Below are 18,600 nucleotides of genomic sequence, written 5' to 3'. Positions count from 1 at the left end.
CTACATTCACAGCACAAAGTATATCTATGGTACCGTCCTCAAGATGTATTTAATTTGTCTCAACAGGGAACATGTATTTTTAGAAATTGAATGTGTTCGTATGTGCCTGATACCGACAGTTTTTAATATGACTTAATTTAGAACTAGCAGTCTGCATCTGCTTATATTAAAATAATTCTGAAGCTTTGTTAATTTTTGATGTGTCTTTAAATTTGAATCTTTTTCCCTTTTTAGCCGCCGGTGGAGTGAGGTTTCCTTTCCCGCAGGCACCATTTCCAGACAGTATGAACGGGGCTGGTTACGGAGCTTTTAATCCAGCAGCGGCAGCGGCTATGGGTGTTCATTCTACTACTGTGGAACAACATCCAGCTGTTTCTCACAGTACACCTCATACTACAGCTCATAGCACCCTGGCCGATTCCGGTAATCATATGCCCAAAGCCGAGAGCTCGGAAGTCCATTAATTTCCTAGTTTGGTGTTATTCAGTAACGTGATGTCATAGATATGATAATGAAATTATGGAAGAGCATGGAAAGTGAGATAAAATAACATAAAAATACAATAAAATACAGTGAAGGTACATGTGCTAATTACTATGGAGGCTACAAGTTCAGTAATTGTGGTATTCATAAACTAAATAAATTAGCTCACATCTTTGCATAAAATTTAATGTAAGATGGTTAGTTGCACCTATTAAACGAGATCGAAGGAATTGAAAGGAAATTCATGGCAGTCAATAATTTCCTTGTATAAAGTTATGAATGATTGAGTGAACTATTTTTAGTATGAATGCCCCCCAGAACGAAGAGACAGTACAGAGAAGGAGAACTATATTCCCTCCAAAGAGAGGAACGGTGGATGCAACGTTTCCGATCATCGTAAATTGTCGTATACATATAAGTGTATGTCCATTTTCTTTTGAAAAAAATTACTGCATGAGGATTTCTTATATCCAATTCTTTTTATATGCCCACATTGAAATGTTGTTGTATATTGTCATCACCACTGTCTGTTGGTCTGCTCTGGAGGGTAATGTTATGATTGAAATTTATACACATAGTTTATGTCAAGGATGTGAAGTAGTCTCTTGATTTTCAACTATTTTCCAATAAGTGGTTAATATTTAGAGCCCTTGATCACTTTGAAAAATCTTGTGAACACTTGAGTGGCTTAAAGTTATCCTATAAATTTAAAAGTCATGATATGATGTTTATCTTCATGGGACGAAAGCCTACTAATTTTCATTAATGATTACTTACAATTATTACCCTTGATCAAGCTGAAAATCAGGTCAGCACTTTAGGAGCTGAATTATCCTCCGAGTTCCACTATTTCTATGGGCTGCTCAGATGACTTAGCTGCTGCGGGATATATTTCATTGCCTAGCAACTTTGGTTTTTGAAGATCGAAAAGTGCTGGGAGATATAATGCTACAGCTGTTCAATGATTTGCAACAAAAACTATTTTCAGAAGAATCTAAATATTTTTGTGGTCAGGTCTGTAAGTGATGTAACATAAACTCATTTATATTAACTTTTCATATATCTGAATTCTCTATTGCATTTACTCTACTTGAAACATTTCTGTAGGGATATGTCTTGTAATATGCCAGTGAAACTTGTTTTATTAAGGATTCGTATATATGTATAATATATTATAATGCATGGTTACTATATACTGTTATCACGCCTTTGTACTTGTTATTACTATCATTTCATTGGAATTATCAAATTTATATCCATGTCTTAAAAAAAAAAAAAGAAGTAATGCCATAATCATTTTAATACATTAAATATCGTATCAAACTGATCATGTCAACTCATTCATTTGTCAAATACAAGAAATATTTGTGGTTATAACTAATCCCACCTCCTAATATTCTATGTAAGTGCTTGATTAATGAAAATTAAATAGCAAAACCAAAGAGAATTCTGTTGAATATTTTTATAAACTGTCTTGTTCATGTTTCTGTATCAATATGCTAATTATATACAATGCTTTTACCAAGTCCTACTTTATTTATGGTTGGATTGTCAGTTAACAGAACATGGTCATAGTACCGGTACATCCAATTCTTGCCTGAATCGGATATTTCAAGACATGGAAATGTAAACTCCCAGAATTTGCAAATTTGTTTTGAATAAGTAAAGAGAATTGTGTATCTTCCATATACTAATAAACCTATGTTGTGAGTTGCATACTTTTTAAAGGATATATAGCTCTTTGTGTTGGATAATATTTTCTTTTCTTTTTTTTTTTTTCAATGTAATCATGTGTAATTTCAAACAGTATTTTGTTACGCCTCAAACATCAGTCATCTATTGTTAATTCTACAATTTTTTTTAATTGTCTTACATTGTAAATTAGGACTGAATCATATGTTGATTCTTATAAAAATTGTAATTTTTCAGCAGTAGAGGACAATACATTGTCTTTTTTTTTTCAAAAAAAAAGGGGTGAACTTGATTCTGATATGTTACCTGTGCGCATAAATAAAGCAGTCTGATCAACTTGCACAAGCAGCACTTCAAAATCAAGTTAACTCTTTATCTGTCAGCTATTGTATGTATATATATATATCAATGTTTTTTTTTGTGGCACATCAGTTTATAACTCCATTGTAAGTATCATAATCATGTGTAAAAAGTGTATAGCGAGATGTTTACAAGGCATTATTGTTAATTTTCTTTTGGACTTATTTGTAAATTTAATTTGGTCTATGCATATTTGTATTGTGTAAGCTTCTTCATACTATCATACATATAAAAAAGTTCATTATTAAACTGACAGGGTTGACGTAAAATAAAGGAATGGGTGATCAAGTCTCTTATAAAACTCATCGTCCAGTTATAAATTTATGAATCTACTACAAAATTTTGTGCTATAAATAATTTGTGGCCTTTTCTTTAACAAACTTTTACATCAATCCTGTTCAGTGTGCTTTAACTGGTTTCTTATAGTGCGATTTATTTTATTTTTTTCCTATTTCATTCATGTTAGCCATAAAGTGATTGCGTGGACACCTTTTTTTTTTATCAAATAAAAAGTTTCTCTGATTATGGCCTTAGTTTAGATGGTAGAGAGTAGACTTCACTTTGTGTTATAGTATACAGACTATGATCGGACTGGATCTTCCACAATAATTTTATGAATAAAAATGATGAAATTTTCTCTAAATGTTTTATCTGGTCACATGCTGCATGAGCAAAGAATTTTATCAATGTCTATATATGTTATACACATGAACTTAATTTATCTCTGGCTTGAAAAGGGGTAGTCCTTTTGGAAAACTAACCGATAACATGGAAAATAATTGAAAATCGATTTTACCCCGAAAAAAACTTGAATTGTGGATTTAAGTTAAAATGAAAAGTAATAGCCCTATTTTACCATATCTGATTGCCAAAATTGCTTGGGATTAAAGGTCACCGGAAAAGGTTCATAAGTTTTTTAAATAATGCAAGTAATTATGTCAACATATCCTTTCCATAAGTATAACACGAACCTAAATGTCAATATTACAAGCAACAGGTAAATTTCAACATTAGTAATTTCCGCCATTCTTCGTGGGTAGTCGTAACTTTCCGTAAATAAACGTCATGTTAGTCCTTATGCTTATATTCTAGTCTATATTTCTATGTGCAGAAGGACTAAAATGACGTCACGGATTGCTTATTGACAGAAAGTTCAGACTACCCACGGAGAACGGCGGAAATTACTAATGTTGAAATTTAACTGTTGCAGGTAATATTGAATGACCGAATGGTTAGCCTGTGCACATTGTATCATAAGGTCTGACATTGAGTCCACTGCCGTGTTTTGATCTCCCGGTTGTAGGAGTGGGTTTTCTCCTGTTCCCTCCCACTGCTAAATACCCATACGCACAAGCAAATTATTGAAATAAAATTGATGCATATGTTAGTCCCAAAATGACCTAGTTTGTGTCGAGTGGGCGTTAAACCCCACTTTTCTCTTAAATCTTGTGCCCTAAAAACTGGGCAAATCTCAATACCTGCTTTTCAATGATGGCAGCAATATAATGTGTAAATTTGTTTCAAAATATTACCATAATCGGGACTAACCAGACACTGATTGATGCACATGGACTCCCGGGGAATAGGCTTTGCTGTCTTCATATTAAATTGGAAGAACATTTTCTATGGCAATATTATTAAATTTGCCCCTATTCACATTAGAATTTCTGACAGGCTTATTAACCTGGTTTGTGTGTAGGACTGTGTTACAACATAAGCTTAGCCGGAAGAATTCTTTAATACACACCTAGGACTATGGAAAGGGACGGGGTTGAGTGGGGTGGTTTTAGTGCCCCCTATCCAACTCTAATGTTTTTAATGTTAAATGAATAAAACACAAACATTGTTGCATTCTTCAGGTGATATTTACTAAGACTGAAACCAAACATAACACGATTTATGTGGGATAGAGAGAGAAATGGGGTTTAACGTCCACTCGACACAAACTAGGTCATTTCGGGACTAACATATGGTTTTAATTTTATTTACATAATTCGCTTGCGCGTAGGGGTCTTTAGCAGTGGGAGGAAACCAGAGGACCCGGAGAAAACCCACGAGGTTGGACAGGCGACCCTACTCCTTGCCACGTACAACCGGGGATTCGAAACCACGCCAGTCGACTCAATGACAGACTTTATGATACAGCGCGCGCACGCTAACCATTCAGCCATCCGACCCCCCAATCACAGTAGGACATTAAACCCCATTTCATCTGTTTGATGTGTAAATAATGATAAAACAAATTTAGTTTATAGTTGATTTTATTATAAGAAATGTCTCAATAAATCTTTCATTGGCTTAGGTTTTTGAAATTTTACTGTCAAAACCCCCAAGTTATCATACATAGCCATTTCTATGTTTTTCTAGATATAAAATTTCAAACTGATAAAATTAGTCTTAGTATCAGATTGCCATCTTTATTATATAAGAGAGTCTCTTCATTAAAGCCTGTCCAAATAAAAGATAAATTTACTTCAGTACATGATTTATCCACAGCTATTTACAAGTACATCAATTAATTCTGATCCAGATGACCAATAATATTGATGTACATTCATTGCTAGACTTTACATTAGACTTATACTGTATAAAATAATCCAATTGCAATACCAGATCTTCCTTAATGCAAATACATATTCCAGATACAGCATTCTATTTTAGTCACAGAGATTTAATTTTAGTCAATAGTTAGAGAGACCAGATGGTCTTTATTTCTTTGATTTCATCTTTTTGAACCGTACACTATACACTAATTATTTAGTGTACTTCTTTAAAATTATTTTACTAAAATCAGATTGTATACAATCTGTAATGAATTTTAAAATTTAAATAAAGTAAATCGGCCCAGGAGTCGCCAATAAAAATGCATTTATATACAAGTGTGCCCTATCATTATTCTGGATCTTTTGAAATTGTAACACCATTATCCTTGTGCTATTATAACACTTTCAGTTATTAGATCGCTATGTACATGCAGAAGCCAAATTTTAAAAATATGTGAATCTATTTAGATCTCCCTTAAATTCCTGTTAAAATATTTGTCAGAAAACTGACTCTTTTTCCCATTGGGTTTGCAATGCTACAAATATTGACAGGCCAAGGAAAAAGTCATCATATCCCTATAAATACACATGGCATCATGTTGAAGAAACTTTGATAAGCCATGATAGATTAATTATCATCTCCATATTTAGACTTGATGGTTTCCTTTGTATTTGGTTTTCTAGTTGTTATTTATCCCCACTCCACTCTATGATTAGGAATCAGGATTTTGATTCTTCTGTTTTTAGTGTTGTCATAGTTACTGATGCATCTATCAAACTATTATTGTTTACTATTTCTACATTAGTATTGTCATGAGATGAATCTGCTGCAGTAATTTGTGTATCTTTTGTTGGGTTTATATTTTCCATGTCTAAAGAACTACTGGATACAATATTCTCTACAGTTTCAGTTTGTTTAGAGCAATCTTTAGAAGAAACTGGAGTTGTTGTTTCCACATCTGTTGTTTGGTTCGTATTGTTTGATGAATTATCTGATTTACATGAAGCTGATGCTGCCTGTTTTTTTTAAAAAAATAAATTATAATACTATGTAAATCATCCTATCTCAGATATAAACAGGGGTTTAACTGCTTTATTTCTTCTCCCTTTAGAGAGGACATAGTATTTATATCATCATAACTATTCATTTGTGTCTCTTGACGATTAAATATTCTACATTTTTAATTAATATTTGTTGAATCAAAATTAAACAAGTTTTAGCTTTGTTTAAAAATTTAACTGGGGTTCAAAAACAAGTCAAATAAAATTAGTTTCAATATGATTTGATTTAACAAATTTTCCAATGATTGTTCTTGGAATGTTTCAAATTTTACAATCAATCAATTTAACCAAATATGACATAAACTTGGCAAATTTTGGCAGAAAAAGGGGGGGGGGGGCACTCTTTCTTTTTTCATTTTGCATGATATTTTAAAGCAAGAAATAGTAAATCAGGGTGCAATTAGAGCCAGTCATGTTGATTTAAACATTAATATACGTTAATTTCGCGGCACAGTTTCATCCAACAAAACATTTGAAAGTATTTTCTCACCTTGATTATATCATACATTTGTTTAGTTGTTCTTTTATGTTCTTGATCTTCTCTCATATCAAACTTATGTAAATGTAGAACCTTTAACCAATTTAATACTCTATATACAGTAGTTAAAGAAACTATAAGATAGGTTGCAAGGCAAAAAAACATACGCTCACAGCAGCTAAGTCGTCCGGGCAGTCAACAAGTGTCGTCGCATATTTTTTCTTTTGTCAGTAATGAGAACATTTACAACACATGAAAATCTAATTACGAGTAATAACCCATGAAGTAATTATCAGAAAACATTAGAATTTGTTTCGATTGTTTGTCTCATGACCTTAAACAATGAGCCTCTAGAGCGTCCACTAGATTTTTCAAGTGTTCAAGGGCCATAAATCTGGTAGTAAAAACTAGACACTTGCCAGATCCTCCATCCTGCACCACTGACTTAAGGGAAACCAGACTGGAAGATCTTGATGAAAGTCTTGACTAACACTGGGGCTCCCAGAAATTATATAAATACCCAGTTACCAGGACTGTCAAGAACCTAAGTGGTTGAGTGGTCTAGGGTCACCTTGTAATACTATAGGGGTTATTTCAATTCTATGTAAGATGCCCTGTTTAATATATTGAAGTGGTTAAACTAATGGGTGAAATGAGAAATGGGCTAAGTAGGTGTATTGCAAGATTCAACTTTCTTAGACTAACTAACACAGTTCCTGTCACCATCAATTGCTGAAAGTGCACAGATTAGTCCAATTAAATAGAATAATGTTGACCTAAAATACTGCCCATACGAAACGTTACCCAAAAATGGTTAGTGTCCCACCCTAATAGCTGATGCATCTATACTTTCTATATGAGAAAGAGCAAGGTTAAAAAGATATAAAGATAGGTTGCCAGGCAACTAAACATATGCCCACAGCAGCTAAATCGTCCGGGCAGTCAACAAGTGTTGTCGCATATTTTTACTTCTTTCGGTAATGAAACATTTATAATACACTCATGAAGTAATTATCAGAAAACCATTAGAATTTCTTTGGTTTTTAATATCATGGATTTAGCTGTTCAAGTCATAAAAATTCATTGAAAATCAATATACTTGTTCGTCTCCAGCTCTTAAACTCTGTGTATCAATCTGAAGTCAATCGGATGATAACTTTAGCCTCTAGAGCGTCACAAGATTTTTCAAAGTGATCAAGGGCCATAACTGTGACAGTAATTATCGGAAATCCCTGAAAATCAATAGGCTTCTTTGCTTCATGAACTCAAACACTGTGTATAAATTTAAAGTCAATCGGATATTAACTTTAGCCTCTAGAGCGTCCACAAGATTTTTTTGAAGTGATCAAGGCCAATAACTCTGGCAGTAATTATCGGAAATCGCTGAAAATCAATAGGCTTCTTCGTTTCATGGCCTTAAACACTGTATATAAATTTAAAGTCAATCGGATATTAACTTTAGCCTCTAGAGCGTCCACAAGCAATTGCAATTGTGGACGCCGGACGGACGGGGGCGACGACAATACACGACCACATTTCAATGTGGGCATATAAAAACATACATGTAGTTAAACTAACAAAGGGTTCCAGAGTTAATCAATTGATCATTATATGCAGCATGAAAGTTCTACTGTGACGAAGAATAGTGTCACTGGCCATTTTCTGGAGACCGCAGACAGGATAGTGTCACAGTACGCTTTTCGATGCCGTAACAAAGGATAGTCACATCTGTCCCTATTCAGTGGTAATGACCTCATTTGACCTTTGACCCCGAATATCTCGAAAACGCCCCAACGGCGGACTGATTACCACTCGGCATCGTATTCTACGCAAAATTTTACTCTAGAAAAGTTGGGTCTGGTTTTGTGCCAATTTGATGGAACCCCCCCACCCCCCACGCACTGAGTCTCCAAACTACTAGAGTTGTCACTTTGTGGCAACAATTGTTTTATCAATAAAAGATACATTCTATCTGTTTTCTCTGATTTAACAATATGTGATGTTATATATTTCTTCTGAAATTCATCTAATTCAACCTAAAAGATAATGAACACGTTAAAATACATCTTATCTAATTATATAATAATTACAATTTATAGTTTAACAACTTACATATTAGTACCTTTACTGACAATGATGAATGAAACCAGAAAGATGTTTGAAACTGGAATTATATTAACTCTATCCAACAACGTATCATTTATATTGGGATGATATTATTGTTGTTTTATTGTTGATTAAAACTGATGATGAATTAGCATACTTTATAATTTGACCAATCTATAGGATCATGTATTCCATCAGCACCATATCTTTTATTATAACCATCATAATGTGTCTGAAATAATAATAACAATGTAATTGTCTGAAACTCTTCTAGAATACCAGTTAGCATGTTTATCATAACCCACACAATGTTAATATGTCTGAAATACAATCTGCAGTCCACAGTCCAGAACTGTCAGAGCTTAAATATTTCAAACACATCATGACTTAACCATAAAATATTGAAATACAACACAATACTTTGGTCACTTTGAGACTTAACATATGGTAACCTTTTATCTACTTCTACAGCTAAATACATATGCAAGAGGAGAATTTTGCCTGGACAGTGGTGTTTAATTATTTCCTTTTATAATTCAACTGTTAAGGGGAACCTCCAATTTTCATCTTTATTATCCCCTCACTAGCAGGTGGTAATCAGGTTTGAAAATTACACATCATAAAGTATTAACCCTTTAACTGTATCTTGCAATCAGCCTCATTTTAAAAGTAAATAAAGTTATATATTTGGGTGGTAGTACCTGATATAAAAAGAGTCCTTCACTTGGAGCTTTAGGAACATCCATCTGTTAAAAAAGAAGACAATATCAAATTATTTATATATTTTTAAAAACCTGAAGCCGCAATGGTCATAAGGTCAATATTCATTTTCCTTATTAATAAAATAAGGACTGAAAATTCTTTTTTTTTTTAGATAGTAATTAAACAATTAAAACCAAAATTTAATCATTTTTAGACGACTATGCTTTATATGGACCCACATTGAAATGTGGATGTATATTGTTGTTGTCCCCATCCGTCATGGACCCTATAGAGACTGAAGTTAATATCCGATTGACTTTAAATTGATTCCCAGTGTTTAAGGTCATGAAACAAAGAATGCTATTGATTTTCTAGGATTTCCAATAATTACTGCTAGAGTTGTGGGCTTTGATCACTTTAAAAAAATCTTGTGGACACTCTAGAGGCTAAAGTTAATATCAAATGATTGACTTTAAATTTATACACAGTGTGTAAGAATATGAGAGGAAGAATCCTATTGATTTTCAAGGATTTTGAAAAAATTACTGCCAGAGTTATGGCCCTTGATCACTTTGAAAAATCTTGTGGATGCTTTAGAGGCCAAAGTTATCATTTGATCGATTTTAAATTTATACTAGTCTGTGTTTAAGGTCATGAGATGAAGACTTCTGTTGATTTTCAAGGATTTATGGTAATTACTGTCAGAGTTATAGCCCTTGATTATTTCGAAAAAATAAAGTTATTCGGTTGACTTAAAGGGCTTGAGATGAACAAGTAGCTAAATCCACGATATTAAATTTCTTGTATACTAAAGGTTAGAATGGGACAGAACTAGAAGGCAAACAAATTCTACCCATTTCCGATAATTACTTAATGAGTTGTTACCCTAATCAGATTTTAGTGTAATGTAAATGTTTCATTACCGACAAAAGAAAAAAAAATATGCGACAAGATTTGTTGACTGCCCGGACGACTTAGCTGTTGTGGGTGTATGTTTTGTTGCCTGGCAACCCATTAATAATGGTATCTGCAAGTCAGTCTTCATTAGCCCGGATGGAGCAAAAAAGTAGGATGTTAAACCCCAATTCAGTTCAGACTGTTTGAATAAGCTGATTAATATTTCAAAATGATCATGTCGTCCCATCACTAATCGAAATAAGCCCAATATAACACTCTATTTGGACTTAAATCAAACAGGTTTTAGCTATACTGACATTTTATCCTATAGAAACCTCCAGATACCATAATTTATACAGATCAAAGCTAAATCAATTATGTTTACCTTATCATGTAACCATGCTTTATCTACTGTCTCTATACCACACATACCTCTTAATATAGATACAGTTAAAGCTGTTTAAAAATAAAAATATAATAATGTAAGTAAAATGACTGGATTTAAAATATTAAACTCCTTATAATATTCTAAATTCATATATCTAGTAACTTATTTAATCCCAAATATTATGAAGTAGAAGAGCTGAGAAGGAATAAAACTACTAGTCATTCAAACGTAAAGGTTTAAAAATTGTCAAAACATGTAAATAGTCATTAAAATGTACAAGTGTAAATATTTTCCATATAAATATTATGCATTGATAATCATTCAAATGTAACAGTGTAAATATTGTCAATACATGTTACGAGTCAAACAGTGTATATATTGTCAATATGTGTAACTTGTCATTCAAATGTAACAGTGTAAATATTGTCAAAACATGTAACTAGTCATTCAAATTAACACAGTAGATATTATCAATATATATTACTAGTCATTCAAATGTAACAGTGTAAATATTGTAAATTAATGTTACCGGTATTAGTCAATTAATGCTAAAAATTTATATCAGAGAAAACATGGCTTCTACCTTGGCAAATTTTCACTTGTAATATACACACTGGTAATAAACCCCCCCCCCCCCCAAAAAAAACCAATGAAGTATTTTCACTTACCAACCATTTTCCTTATATGATGTAACATAAAACTTTGCCCTTTAACAACTAATGTAATAAATTCTGTACCATCTTCAACTACTGGTTTACCTGCCTAAAATCTTAATATGTTAATATTGTTTCATATTTTTACATACAGCCAAGGTTTAAAAAATAGCCAACATTTTATTTCCTGATTATATGTAAACAATTAACTAATTATCCTATTTTAGTGATGTGATTAAATTCAAGGTCTTTCCCGGACGGGAGCTAAATTTTAAGTACTTTTCAAGGTTTTATGAACGCTGAAGAAATGTGCGTTTTCCTAAATTTACACAAGAAAGATGAAAATTACCTCAAAACTTATTATATATCTTTTGGCACAAGACTCGGTGGGTTTTCTAAAAAAAAAAGAAAAAAAAAAAGAAAAACATCACCAACACATCACAAAAATGTAAGCAATAAATACACAATAATAGTTATACACAGCATATTATAAAAAGAAAGTACATCAACATCAATGATAAGTAATGATAATAATTTATAAGTCGATTCCAATAATCAAATTTCCCCGTGAAATACAACAACATTGAGCTTGTACATGCCAAACGATCAGCTTTTTTTTCTGTTATCAATCATAATAAAACATAAACTTGGGGTAATTTAAACATGGCATATAACTGTAAAGGCAAACCCAATAGCCCTGTGTTCTAGTGTATTGATATTTAGCACTAAATGTATGCTGACATTGTTTTGGATCCACAAAGGATGGCCGAAAAACCCCACTTAAATTGGTTGTATATTTTACTTACATTCCTGATGTAAAATTATGAAAGTTATGTGTTCCTTTAAACTTGTTTAAAACAGATTGTAATGTCTGCAAAGATTCATCTAATAAGACAAAAATTTTTTTATTAATTATAAAAAATATAAAAAAATCAAAGAAAGTTTAACATTAAACAATGATGTTAATTTGGATTCAAATTATTTTAACACTTGCATAATCTAAAGGATGATAAGATGAGATTAGGGACATTTATCTTTTCTCCAATAAAGAAGATGTATAAAGGTCCTATTTGCCCTTTCACTTCTAAAGAAGAAGTAAACAATGTAAACAGTTTATGCTGGACACATGGACGCAAAAAAGTAATTACATATTTAGGCTATTAAAATGAATTCAAATAAATATTTTGATAATTAACAAATAATTTTAAGATAAAAAATGTATTACCATCTATTCTATATTCATCTGACACCATCTGAAAAAAATCAAATAATAACTATACAAACACTATGAATATGAAAGTTTCAAATTCAAGCTGTTTATGAATTAAAAATAGAAATTTTAATAACAAATAATTTTTCATAAATGAACCATCAGTTCCTAAAGAGATAGATTGCATTCACAAGATACTAAAAACTCATCAAGAATAACAATACAAAGGTCGTCATACATGCAATCTTTTGCAGGTAATGGGAGCATTCGCAAGACACTAAAAACAACAAGAATAACAACACAAAGGTTGTCATATATTCAATCTCTTGTAGGTAATGGGAGCATCACAAGACACAAAAAACAACAAGAATAAGGGAAGACTGCAGAATACTAAAAATTAATAGGCTTTGTCCTAATGCTTTAGACCAAATCTGAAATCAAATCTGTTTATATAGCTCTAGAATGGAAGGTGTCAGGCGTGGAAATGGGTCGAGTGTGTCACACTAAATTTGACAAAAAAAAACCCCATTCAAAACTGTAGTCTATATTGGTAGATTATGGAAAGGGGGGGGGGGGGAATAACTCAGAAACAGTAGGTCGCCAAATACTAAAAATGGATAGGGTTCGTCCTCTCAAGACCACAATGCTTCACACAATATCTGTAGTCGGACCGACAACCAAGAATGACAAAACAATACACCCACACTAAAATATGGGTGTACAAGAATACATACTTTCTCTACACCAGCAAAAGCATAGGTGGGTATCATATACATGTAAGTTCTGGAATCGCAGAAATTTTTACTGTTAAAACCTCGAGTAGCTCGGATATAACCTGCCAAAATTAATTACAGTACAATGATATTAATAACATGTCTAATTTTCCGTTATATACAGATATTCTGTATCAATTTTTGTTGCACATCCACACAGCCATGTTGCACAACTAGAATATCTCCAAATGGACTTACATACAGATACACTTACCTGTTCTACAATATGAGCACAGCTGAGAAATGTTTTTTTGAATATGCTCACCAAACCCCAAGAAAATCAAAATTTCTAGTAAATGTTTTGTTAACATTGCCTTTGATACTTTTATTTTAAACACTGAGGGGATAATTAAATTTTTCACATTTTTCAGGAGGATGGAGGGGGGACTACACTTTTTGATTCACCCCTTTATTTTTGCCACATCCTTTCATGTGTACTATGTGTAGCCACAGTATAAAATCAAATCAAAATAACCATATACTAGTCTCAATAATATAATTAAAGTAGCTAATAACTCAATTTAATTCTTACCTATAACTCTAATCTGTTCAGGTAAATTCTCGTTTATTTTGTCCACTACACTTTCAGAATCGACTGGTATGTAAAATAAATTAAAAGTCCGATAGAGCAATCATTTAAAATCATATACATTATGTACACTCTATCTAGTCTTTGTTGACCAGGCAGAATGTCACTTGTTACATCTGTAACATGCAAACTCAATGGTAGAGTGCATCTCACAGGCGGATATCCGCTCTAATAAAAGTCTTATTTCATGATGATCAGACAATTTGAAGTATTATAATCAATCCGTTCAAATTGCCAAAAAAATGAAAAATAATTATAATTTACTGTTCAAATTGATTGAAAATAAAAAATGAAGGAGTAAAATTACAAAGATGGGCCTTTCATCATTGATAGACGCATGTACAAGTATGATTTGCCCATAGTTTCATATTTTTTCATGATTTTCAAAGCTGATTAATTTACAAGAAACTGATAAAGATATGGCTTTTAATCATGTTTGTTAAAAAAATACCCATTGATCCATTATACATGTGATAAGTAACAACTTCTAATATAGTGTAGTAAATTTTCAACACTGTATCGAAATATTGATTTTTTTAGCACAAGTATCATACAGTTGACGGTACTTGTTCTGTAAAATTTGATAGTGAATTCTTAATCTATGTTACATTCTCTTACAAACCCCAAAATTTCAAGAATATAGACTGACTAGAAGGAATATAATCTGTACACCATAATCAAGTAGAATAGTAGTTTCTAAACTTGTGAAAGGGTACCCCGACTTAAAAGGTCATATCTCATCCAATATTAATGCTAAGTCATATAACTTTGTGATGGGGTCACCTGACCTGACAACTTTCTGAGAATTTGGTCCACTTGACATGAAATGACCCATAGGAAGGTACCAGGTATATAAGCTGTTATACTTATCTTTAATGATATCACATTACCAAGAGCTGACACACCCTTATCTGTTCTTGCTGCTCTTTGAAACTGAATCTGTAACAATTAATTACACACAAGATACTCAAATTAATAAACACATGATATAAGTTTTGACTGGAATATACTACTGGTAGTTGTAATATGACAATGTAATAATTCAACCAGATTTGCATAGACCTGACAGAGAGCTAATGATCGCGATTTTGTACCAATAGGTTGCAATGACAACAGAGACTGGCATTCTGCTAGCAATACAAAATCAATTACAGGCATAACTTAGACCAAATCCCGGCATTGTGCAAGAAATGAGAGAGAGAGAAATGGGGTTTAACGTCCACTCGACACAATCTAGGTCATTTGCGGGACTAACATATGGTTTAATTTTATTTCAATAATTCGCTTGCGCGTAGGGGTCTTTAGCAGTGGGAGGAAACCGGAGGACCCGGAGAAAACCCACGAGGTTGGACAGGCGACCCTACTCCTTGTCACATACAACCGGGGATTCGAAACCACGCCAATGACAGGTCTTATGATACAGCACGCACGTGCTAACCATTCGGCCATCCACCCCCCCTGCAAGAAATGAAGTATTATAATGTAATTACTAAAGTACCCTCCACCCCTACCTTTGCTTGGGTTTTATCAATTTTATTTTACAGGACAACTTACTTTTTGCGGTGAATCTGCATGTTCTTGTGTTATAAAATTACCTTTCACCAGAGAGCTCAACAACTCAGATTCAATTGTTGGATAATCTTTCCTGATAAATAATTAACAAAATATAATACAGCAAAGTCATATTTTTATTCTTGAAGAGCCACATTATGACAGGGGCAGCGTCATTCCCAGTGAATTCTATACCAATTTTCTTTTATTTATTAAATATCTAGTCTTGATATTTCAGGCTTGATTGAATATTAATATTAACACATACTGCTCTACATTTATCAGTTTTCAAAGAAAAATATCAAAGAAGTAAAATTACTAACTGTATTTGTATACCGTAGTAACCAGCACCACAATAAGCTAATAATAATGCTACTTTTCTTGGTCGGTCTGGTCTACCCAGCATAGGGGGTGGAGCCTAAAAACAGAAACAGATTTATTTAATATGAACATAGTTTTTTGTTGGTTTTTTTGTTTGTTTTTTTTTGGGGGGGGGGGGTATAGTCACATGCTTAGGATACTAGACTTAATACAGAAATGAAATGAAATGGGGCTTAACGTCCTAGTGTTCTGCTCCGACTACAGATAACATTAAAATAATGACATCAATCAAATGGTTATTGACATTGAAATTGATTTCAGTGATTGTTACAAATACCTACAATTTACCTCTTCGTCTAGTTTTACTTTCTTTACTTCTTGGCTATTTGTAATTTCTTCTTCACCCAAGTTCAAAGGCCTCTTCAGAGCAGTCTCCTCTACAAGCTATAATATAATGATTTTGAATTAAAAATATGAAATATTAAAAAAAAAAATGAAGACATAGTAATAAGGCTGAAAATTTAAAATGACTATATAAGAATTGATTGACTTGAATAATTTACTAAAACATTTTTTTTTTTTAAATAAAAGCATACTGACTTATTGAACCTTTAGTTAGAATATAACCGATACTTTCAGTCTTTATTTGCTTGTTAATGGTAAATTGTTTTTATTAAACTGAAAGCCATATTCTTATTATTGCTAAAAGAAACCCCTACTTTTTGCTGGGATTCTACATTTAGACTTTGGGTGGTGCTTAACCTTGGAATAAATTAACATTTGCTAGTTTATATCTGTTTAGTAGAAATCATACAGAGAAGTAGGGTAGGTTTTCTATGAAATAACCAGCATGGATAGTATTATTTTACCTCATCACCTGCGTGCAAAGACATGACTACTAATACTATGCACTTGCATTGGTTTCGTGTGAGTCGTGCTATAAATATAACTTTTAGTATTTGTACCTTGTCTGTTGCTGTTGGAGTTAGAGTTTCAGACATCTTGAATAATTTTGTTAACTGTTTAAAAAACTGAACAGATCTTCTTAGCATCTGTTTATAAATAACTTATTTCAAATATGGAAGACTGAAAAGAGACAACATATGAAATAATTATCATATTGATTAAGATATTTCCAAATTAGGAAAAGTGGTCAACGCTACATTCTTTGATGTAAAAATAGTTTTCATCAGATATCATCATAATTTGTTTTAAAATAAATTCTTTTTAACACCAATGAAGTATGAACTATAAAAATAGTCGGCAAACAGTTTCTCTTTGTGGTATTGTAATGTGATTTAGTGATTTACATTTTCGAAGCGACATTTTTTTTAGTTAGAAAAATGGCTATGATGATCATGTTTACCACGTAAATTTAAAATTCTAGAATCATGCGGTAAGGTTTAATTTTTATTTCAATAAGGACTAGTCTATTAATGTATATTATGTTGTTAAACTATGTGAGGGTAGTACCTTTTCTGGGTCAGATTAATTAGAAATAAAACGAGTTACAGGCCTATAACGTTTTTTTTGTTATCAAAGATTACAAAACAAGTTCATTTCAAGAATCTACAGCAGTAAAAATGTACCAAAGTGGACTCTGTCACTTCCGACATCTGAATACTACGACATTCTGTGAAATCCGTCATCATTTTCATGTCCCGATTGCCGATTTATTTCCTTACTACTTCAACCAAAAAGGTTTTGAGTAAGGTTGTGAGCATAAACCACATGTCTATCTTTGTTGATTACCTTGATAATTTTATAATCTCTTGGTATAACTTATAAGTATTCAATTGGCCGTACTACAGTATCTGACATTAAAGAAAAAATACAAATTCAACCTGTCATTCAATTGGTCAGGTAATCGTAAGGCTTGGTTGACAAGTGCTATTTAGTCAACTCAGGAAATTTGAATAGTTGTAAAAGAGCCAAACACCGTTACGACACCCCAAACTGTACTGCACATAGCTTAAACCAATTCCCATTGAAATAAAGGTGAAGTCTTACCGCATAATTATATGATTTGATGAAACCAAACTGTTACGCGAAATTTGGCGAGATTTCATCTGGCTGGTGTCATGGCGGCTTACAATAAAAGAAATGTCGCTTTGAAAATGTAGAATGCATTACCACAAAGAAAAATGGTTTAATAACTATTTTAGTCAGTGGTTCGATCAGTCTTCACTATTTATCATGTGATAAAATTACTTATGTCAATACAAACTTTTATGACATGTGTTGACAATTGTGCGTTTGAACCTATTTGTACTTGTGTAAGGAGTTTTTGACTGTTTCAATTGTAGCGTTAAACAGTTTAACGCTACGACATTTGTAGCTTCCCCCTGAAATGAAATGATCTATCCTGATAAAGTGATAAGTGATGACGTAATTAACTACCATTTTTGTATTTCTCGATGCGTTCGATTTTACAAGAGAGAACTTTTTTATTCGCTGGGATATTTAGTTGTACAATGGATTTTATTTAACCAGACGTAATTTCAAACAAACGGAGAAGTTAATAATAACGAAAGTTAACTAGTTTGTTCACAATCGAAGAAATAAGAGGGCCCTTAAAATTTACGACGGTTCAGACAGTAGTTTGCCATCTCAAACTAAAAAATGTACGGCTGGTACTAGGTTAAAAGTGCAGTTGTGTCATGCCGTTAGGTAGTCAACACGGGGTGTTCTATGCTGTTTTCGCTAAATACTTACATGAAATATTTGATTCAAGTTATTGAAAATAAGCCGTTCACGTGTGTTTACAGCTGTAGGTTTTTTATAACTTCAAA

General features: G+C 32.5%; 2 protein-coding genes across 3 annotated transcripts in view; one reads left to right on the top strand and one right to left on the bottom strand.

Moving 5' to 3' along the window:
• LOC126816827 (C-terminal-binding protein) overlaps window positions 1–6,263 on the top strand; it is a 17,729-nt gene extending 11,466 nt beyond the window's left edge. For both annotated transcript variants that reach the window (XM_050543582.2, XM_050543581.2), the window contains exon 11: window positions 235–6,263. In XM_050543582.2, coding sequence (XP_050399539.1) covers window positions 235–464 — 230 coding nt within the window. In that variant the 3' untranslated portion in view covers window positions 465–6,263. The remainder of the gene's footprint in view (window positions 1–234) is intronic.
• LOC126816826 (pseudouridylate synthase 1 homolog) lies at window positions 5,779–18,600 on the bottom strand. Its single transcript, XM_056100034.1, has 18 exons — window positions 18,524–18,600; window positions 16,774–16,894; window positions 16,157–16,252; window positions 15,811–15,905; window positions 15,491–15,581; window positions 14,807–14,875; window positions 13,880–13,949; window positions 13,309–13,409; window positions 12,590–12,617; window positions 12,171–12,249; window positions 11,714–11,759; window positions 11,380–11,473; window positions 10,709–10,779; window positions 9,426–9,470; window positions 8,882–8,956; window positions 8,584–8,654; window positions 6,631–6,730; window positions 5,779–6,095 (listed from the first exon to the last, which is right to left on the bottom strand). Exons 2-18 carry the CDS (start codon window positions 16,858–16,860, stop codon window positions 5,799–5,801), a joined length of 1,515 nt encoding a protein of 504 aa, XP_055956009.1. The 5' UTR covers window positions 16,861–16,894; window positions 18,524–18,600; the 3' UTR covers window positions 5,779–5,798.

The sequence above is a fragment of the Patella vulgata genome, chromosome 3 (assembly GCF_932274485.2).
Source record: "Patella vulgata chromosome 3, xgPatVulg1.2, whole genome shotgun sequence".
In the NCBI taxonomy this organism is placed as follows: Eukaryota; Metazoa; Mollusca; class Gastropoda; family Patellidae; genus Patella; species Patella vulgata.
This window is presented reverse-complemented; position numbering and strand designations above follow the sequence as displayed.

What these genes read in the sequence shown, in the direction of transcription:
- LOC126816826 (XM_056100034.1), bottom strand. Translation starts at nt 16,860, where the DNA reads ATGCTAAGAAGATCTGTTCAGTTTTTTAAACAGTTAACAAAATTATTC. An exon ending in TACTACGGTATACAAATACA is followed by an intron (nt 15,582 to 15,810) that starts GTTAGTAATTTT and finishes ATTATTTATCAG; the next exon opens with GAAAGATTATCCAACAATTG. An exon ending in TAGATTGGTCAAATTATAAA is followed by an intron (nt 8,655 to 8,881) that starts GTATGCTAATTC and finishes ATTATCTTTTAG; the next exon opens with GTTGAATTAGATGAATTTCA.